We start from the raw sequence: 7,071 nt of genomic DNA, 5'->3' as shown, positions 1-7,071 counted from the left end.
TAGTAGAATGTATTTTCTTGAAAGATTCATATGAAGAGATTTGGTTTTTGCAGAGTAAAGATTTTGACTCATTCCTGGGTATGTCATGATTTTGCTTTATTATTATTATATATATATGCGAAAAAGTTGATGAAAATCCAAAGTCAGTCTTTATCGAGGAATTATTGTCCCCATGTCAAGAATTGTATAAGATTGACCTTAAAATGCCTTGAGATGATGCTATTGCATAATTGTAATTAGGTGTACGTGATTATATGGGCAACATTTTCTGTACGTTTATATATTGTGGTATAATTTACCAATGAGCGTCTCTTTTAATCTGTTATTTCCTTTCACCAAAATAATTAGAGTAAATAAATTTTAGTAATAATTACATCGTGCTTTTATGCCTTGTGATGCGAGGTACATTTTCATTTTATTTTAAATACATTTATGTGTTCACATAGAAAGGAAGATTAGAATTAAATTTTGCCATGTCTGCATGTTCATTCTTGTATTATAGAAAAGAATTTCATCCTCGTAATTCTTTCTTAATCTCGATTTTGATTGTTGTTGGGCATCCAAACGTGCATATTCAATGAAGAAGCTAGGTTTGACTTAGACCAATGGTCTACTGTTACGGGTACTTTTTTATATGCAATTTGGTAAGTGGTGAGTATTACACATGATTTGGACATTAAGATTTTGACTAGTTGCATCAAATTCATAGGGATTTGAGAAGGGAAAAAAAAAAAAAAAAAAAAAAAAAGATAACGTGCATAGTGTATTAAGACTTTTTTAGCTTTGGTTTCAACAATCAATTCAAAGTTTTCTTTAATTTATTTTCTTCAAACACACAAAAAGTTTAAAGATGGGCAGGCAGGCAGGAGAGAGCTCTACTTGTTCATGTCGGTAATAAGTAGAAAATACTTAATTTATGACACTTAGCTAGATTGCCTTTTCATCTCTTCATTAACAACTTAAGTTACAGATACTTTAATAAATTAAAGTATGATATGGACGTTACATGATATGTATTCAGGTACGTATAATGTTATCCATGTATATGCTTTAGAACATATAAGATCGATTTGAGGATTATTTTCTAGTTGATAAGAAATTTGTAATGTGTTATAACAGTAACACAGTCTCTTAATAGAGTATCTTCTTAATTCTTAAATAATGTTCATAATAGGACCAACAATAACTTTATTGGGTTAATTACAGATGATTGTTTCAGTGTTTGTGTTGATTAAGTCATGAGACTTTGATTGTTCTTGCTTTTAGACTACCCCGTCTTGTTCCCTCTTTAGTCCAACGACAAAGTGATGATGTACATTAATCAGAAAATTTCCAAGAATGTCGTGTGCAAATTTATGAATCAAGGTGCACTACAATTAAACAATAACGAGGGCTAATGTTTACGTAGTTGAGGATCAACCATGTATATATTAATTCATTTATCATATATTATCAATCCATATTGCTTTCTAGTCCTCTAACGGTAAGTCAGCAAGCAATATCAGTCATGTTTGATGATAGTAAAATGGCAAGGCGAGTTACGAGATATATAAGGCGGTGTAATTGTTGCAGCATCATGTTAAGTGACAATGTCACAAGGGGCTAGCTACCATTGTTCAGCACATTTAGAGCTATTAATTTCTCTTTGCCAGCTTCAAATTTTATGGTGTTTACGTTTGGCCCTTAATCTTCCATTTAGCTTTTAAATTTGAAAGAAAAATAAGCTTCCGTTGGGTTGGATTGTTAGGCCTGTGCTTATAAGGATGACTGTCCTCCAGCTTCTTCACTGCCACATCAGCATCACATAACCCAGGACTCTCTTTAAGACACTCAGTGTTTATAAGAACAACTTATTCAGAACTTCTTCGCCACATCATCAAATTTTTTTTATTATATTCTATTACTTAAAAAAATAATAATAAGCAATTTATAATTGATAAAAAAAACATAAAATAAAATCACATGTAAATTAATAAAATTTTAAACATACAAAAGTTAAAAGACTAAATTAATTTTAAAGGGTTATATTTAAAATTTTTAAAACTATCAAAATTATTCATCAATGTAGTAATAGTTAAGGGTTAAATTTGAAAATTAGTTTTATATATAATAAATATAGGGAGATGATATATTCATAACACACATTTTCTATCTAAAACAACTTTTTTTGACATGACTATTATACCCTTTTCATATATTATATTTTTTACCCTTTCATTTTATATCTTTTCACATGACCAAGAATATATTATACGTTATTTTTCTTTCTCCACACATACACTAGCATGCTTTTAGCATGATTCTATAATATAACTTGACTCAATATAATAAACATGACTGTAATATTATATCATACGAGCTGCAATTCATAACCCAACAATAAAGACTTTTAACTTCAATAATCCAAGTGCAATAGAAACTGTAGTTCTGAATGGATAATCCCATTTAACAAGATAACAATCGAAATCATGAAAAGAAAATGTCCTTTCAAAAATTAAATACCATGTCAAAAAATATCAAAGATTTTCTAGCAGTACTTCAAATTGTTCCATGTGAACATTCTGATCCTGCACATAAAAACTTTTTGTTAGCTCTAAAGAGAATGATATAATTGGTGCATAATATTTAAATACATCTTCAGTTGATTACCTCATAGTCATATTACTCTAACGACGACGTAAAACTAAATGGAAAATCTGAAGATACACTTAAATCCATCAAGTTTCCATGATGCCCGTAACCAAACTCCTCGGTAACTTCATTGTTTCTTTGGAACATAAAAGTAGAACTTGAATAATTTTGTGCTAGTGACAATTCTACATACTCAAATCTCGAAGGATCCCTTGTTGTAGAAGTTATTCCTTTTTTCTTTTTTGCTTTTGGCGGTCTTCCTTTTGGTCGTTTAATCACCGGCTCAAAAAATGTATCAGATTCGTTGATAAAGTTACTAATCATTTAAACAACAAATTCTTTTTTATTCAAGGGCCACAATTGGTACTTCGAATAAAATTCTTTGAGCAACCTAACTACAGTATCATCACCATCATAATCATCTTTCGAATCCAAAGAAAATGAATCAAACCTCCAATGTGGATGAATAAGATGCAATGGAAGGGCCATTTTGTGTTCGACGTAATATTGTATCTTATGAGCACATGGAAGTCCCATAGTAGATGTAAAATGACTGGTACAGGGAGCCATGGTACCTAAAACCACAAAGAAACAGTTTAACGAAAGTACATATTTAATTGAATAACAATATTGAAATAAAGCAAAGGTTACCAGCTTGTATTTTTTGTATTGCTCATAGATTTCCTTTAATGCAAAGTGAGACACACGATATAGAAGCTCTCTAAAAATGGGTATGTTGCATTCAAGCAGCACTTTAATTTTCTCACTTGAGAGTGTCACTTTAATCTCATTGAACTCATGCTCAACCGCAAGACAGATCTTATCTTTCACTTCTTGAAAGTCACTCGTAGAAACTTGTAAATACTTTTTTTGTTTTCGCATGGGCGCCTTCAACTCTTGATGACGTACGGGTACCAAAATGCAAATACTTTTCGGTCCAAACGCTAACAAATTTTTCTTTCCAAGGCAGCCATACCTTTTTAATGTAATCAATTGGACCTTTTTTATCGTTATAAAACAACTCGAATTCAGCCCAATTATACTCAAACATAGCTTCTGTTGCTGAATATATCACATTTTGCCAACTTCCCATGAAGATATCAAACTCTTTATCACAACCAAAGTATTTCTTGCAATTCGCCAAAACATTCTTTTCAATATGCCAAACACATAAAAGATTCGTTGTAGCTGGAAATTCATTCTTTATGCCATTCATTAAGGCCAACTCCCGGTCTGTCATAATCACTGATGGTAGATTACCCTGTCCAAGAATCTTCTTGAATGCACTTAACGCCCAAACATAATTTTCTTCATCCTCTTTCTCCAAAAATACGAACCCAGAATAAAAGGTGGTGCTGAAGCATGAGATTCCAATGATATCAAGTAATGGCATGTTATACTTATTGGTCTTATAAGTGCAATCCATCACAAAAGTACTAGAAAAGTGTTTGGCCAATTTAATTGACAGTGGGTGTGCAATGAACAGGCGAGTTATTCGCCCATCTAGATCATGGACAATATCATATGTAAAACCAGCCTTTTCAAGCTCTTCAAATAAGGCATTAATCATAGGCCGATTTCCTAATTTTTCCCTACGAATTTTTTTCTTCAGGTTGTATATTGTTCTTGAGTTTGCTGGGAGACTCGGGGTTTCTAGACGTAACGAAGAAAGAATTTGTCTAGGAGGTATTCCAGACATTGTCATTTCCTTCACAGTTTTCACTTTATTTGGTGATAGTTGACGAAATGATGAGTGGTCGGACATGTCCTTTGATGGTTCATGGTTATGTGTCAAGTTTTTCACTGTAAATGCCCAAAAACCATCAGCTCCCCTTTTGCCGGACATCATATAAAAGGACTTTTAAACATGATAACCAAAAGGGAGTTTTAATCATGATATTACCCTTATGTTTAAAGCATATGATATTTCTCTTCAGAACCCACAGTCACAAACAATTATACAAATTTAAAAAAAAAATGCCTTTAAGTTTGAATGGTAATACTATGTGTATAATTTAGGGCTTTTTCAGTTAGTTTAATCAAGTACCTGTGATTCCATAGTTGATCCGATTGAGGCTGTAGTTGGCTTCTAGACGATATAACTGATGTGAAGCATGAGAACAATGGAAGCAAAAGATAGTATTGAATAATTAGGGCTAATAGAGAAAAAGAAAAAACTGAAGAGTCGGTAACAGAGAAAATAAATATTTAATTAGTTTTTTTGGTCATGTGAAAAGATATAAAATGAAAGGGTAAAAAATGTAAAATATGAAAAGGGTATAATAGTCATGTTAAAAAAAGTTGTTGTAAATGGAAAATGTGTGTTGTGAATATATCATCTCCCATAAATATATATATATATATCATGACACAGCCCCATTTCCCTTTCGTCTTCACTAAATCGGCCGGCCAAAACACAAAATTGATCCTCCACTTGCAAATCAACACACTCACACAATACAGAAACATATATAAAAAACTAATTTTGAACGTTGGGGATAAAAAAAAAAGAAAAAAAAGCATAAACCTCAAACGGACCCACATTGGAGCGTTTTCGAACTTCTTGGCGGAGAACAAAGGGGAGGACGCAGACACAAGGACGATCAAGGCCACTAGGGCGTCTGCGTCTTCCGACCTAGGGATGCTCGCGTGGAAGTATTATAAGCACCGGCCTTAGGGCTTGCTAATTACTACTCCCTCCGTCCCATTAGAAGTGTCCTACTTTGAATATTCAAAGTCTTTAGTTTTAAACTTTGACCATAAATATATTTTTTTGTGATATATAAAACTTGATAAAATTTATACCATTAAAAAACACGTCTAAAACACAATCAATTCATATAAATTTCTTCAGTTTTATCAAACACAAATAAAACTATTTAAGGTCAAAGTTGCAAATGTTAGACTTTGAAAATTAAAAACATGACACTTCTAGTGGGACGGAGGGAGTACTACAATCCACTATATGATCCTTTTGTTTCTTTCTAGCTTTTCAACATTTAGTTTATCACTAAAATTTATCTTAACTTATGTCATTACTCATTACTAATCCTTCAGCTATGGTCATTTTTTTTTCTTAGTTATACCTTCCTAATCTTAACATATCACACTTGTTGAGATGGAGGAAACATCAATAATAACTTTATATTCATTTGTGCGTTTGGCTTAAAAGTTAGAATCATTTATTTGAATCCAAATTGCAAAAGCCCAATAAAAAGGGTTTTTTGGTTGTCAGTCACTCAGTCTCTCTTCTCAAATCTAAACTAATATAGGTTAAAACTTAAAAAAACAAATTTATTACTCAAAATGTATGTATAGAACAAATTTACCACTTATTTTTTTATAAGGATAAATTTGTCACTCAAAATAAATATAAAGAGCAAAGTTGCCACTTAACTTGATACTAAGTTGTAATTTTATATTTTCTTTTTGTTAAGTTGATGATTATGTTGTCATACTTTTTGATACCCATTAAAAATAGAGATATTACTAAATATATAATTTAGTATGTACAAGTTGAGTTTGGGTTGGGTTTTAAGTATACGGGTCTGCATTACGGTAGAGTTTGAATTTGTAAAGAGTTATAAAGCAAAAAAGTATCAACATTCACGCATTACTTGAGTACATTTTTAATCCTTTTAACATTACGGTGGATGCTTTTAATTTCGTTTCGTTTTAGTTGGCCTTGGAACTTGTCGAACAACATGTGAGGGAGAAACGTGATTTTGTTAGCAGTTTAAACCAGTATTTTGAAACTAGCTTGAACTCAATCAAACAAGCTCAATCCTGGTTAACAAGGTCTCATAGCTCATTAGCTCGAACTCAACTATTATATGAAGTCAAATACGTTGAATTTATAATGCTGGAGCTCCAACAGGAATCGTTTGTCATAAATTTCTCACAAAATAAAAACATGTCACGTCATCATTTATCCCTCATTGCTCGCCACCATGAACGACCAACCAATAAACTCGATAGAAATAATTAAAAATCGCTAAGAAAAACACAAAACGTGCATTAACTAGTCTGCAGCACCATGTTACACATCTACCATGCTAGTTATTAAGAAGAGTAAATCCTATTAAAACAAGAACCCATGACTTCATCAACCCAGATAAAGAGGTCACATTTCATTTCATAATCAGAACAAAATTGTTAACCGTGAGTTTGGCTAAAAAAGAAGTTATGTTCATGGAAACTCAAAATTGCACCCCAAAATACCAACTTTGCCTGTTGTCAATAAAACCATAAAACCTAGTTTTGAAAGTCTTAGAACCTGAGACGTGAACTGAAGCAAAAATGGTTCCGGTCTGATTTGGTCCAGTTCCAATTCTGTTCTACAGTCTTGTCATATCACATGCAATCCATAGACGATAACAAGGCCTAACAAAGCATTGCAAATATATATCCATACTTTCATATCCTACGCCTAACAAATTG

At 32.1% G+C, this 7,071-nt stretch overlaps 1 protein-coding gene across 1 annotated transcript; it reads right to left on the bottom strand.

Moving 5' to 3' along the window:
* Positions 1 to 2,661: 2,661 nt before the first annotated feature.
* On the bottom strand, positions 2,662 to 4,477 carry LOC122588136 (protein FAR1-RELATED SEQUENCE 5-like). Its single transcript, XM_043760270.1, has 3 exons — positions 3,541 to 4,477; positions 3,031 to 3,206; positions 2,662 to 2,913 (listed from the first exon to the last, which is right to left on the bottom strand). The coding sequence occupies exons 1-3, from the start codon at positions 4,475 to 4,477 to the stop codon at positions 2,662 to 2,664; spliced, it is 1,365 nt and encodes a 454-aa protein (XP_043616205.1).
* Between the last annotated feature and the right edge of the window lie 2,594 nt (positions 4,478 to 7,071).

The sequence above is a fragment of the Erigeron canadensis genome, chromosome 2, assembly GCF_010389155.1.
Source record: "Erigeron canadensis isolate Cc75 chromosome 2, C_canadensis_v1, whole genome shotgun sequence".
NCBI lineage: Eukaryota > Viridiplantae > Streptophyta > Magnoliopsida > Asterales > Asteraceae > Erigeron > Erigeron canadensis.
Note: the sequence above shows the minus strand (reverse complement) of the source record. Positions and strands in the feature narration are given on the sequence as shown.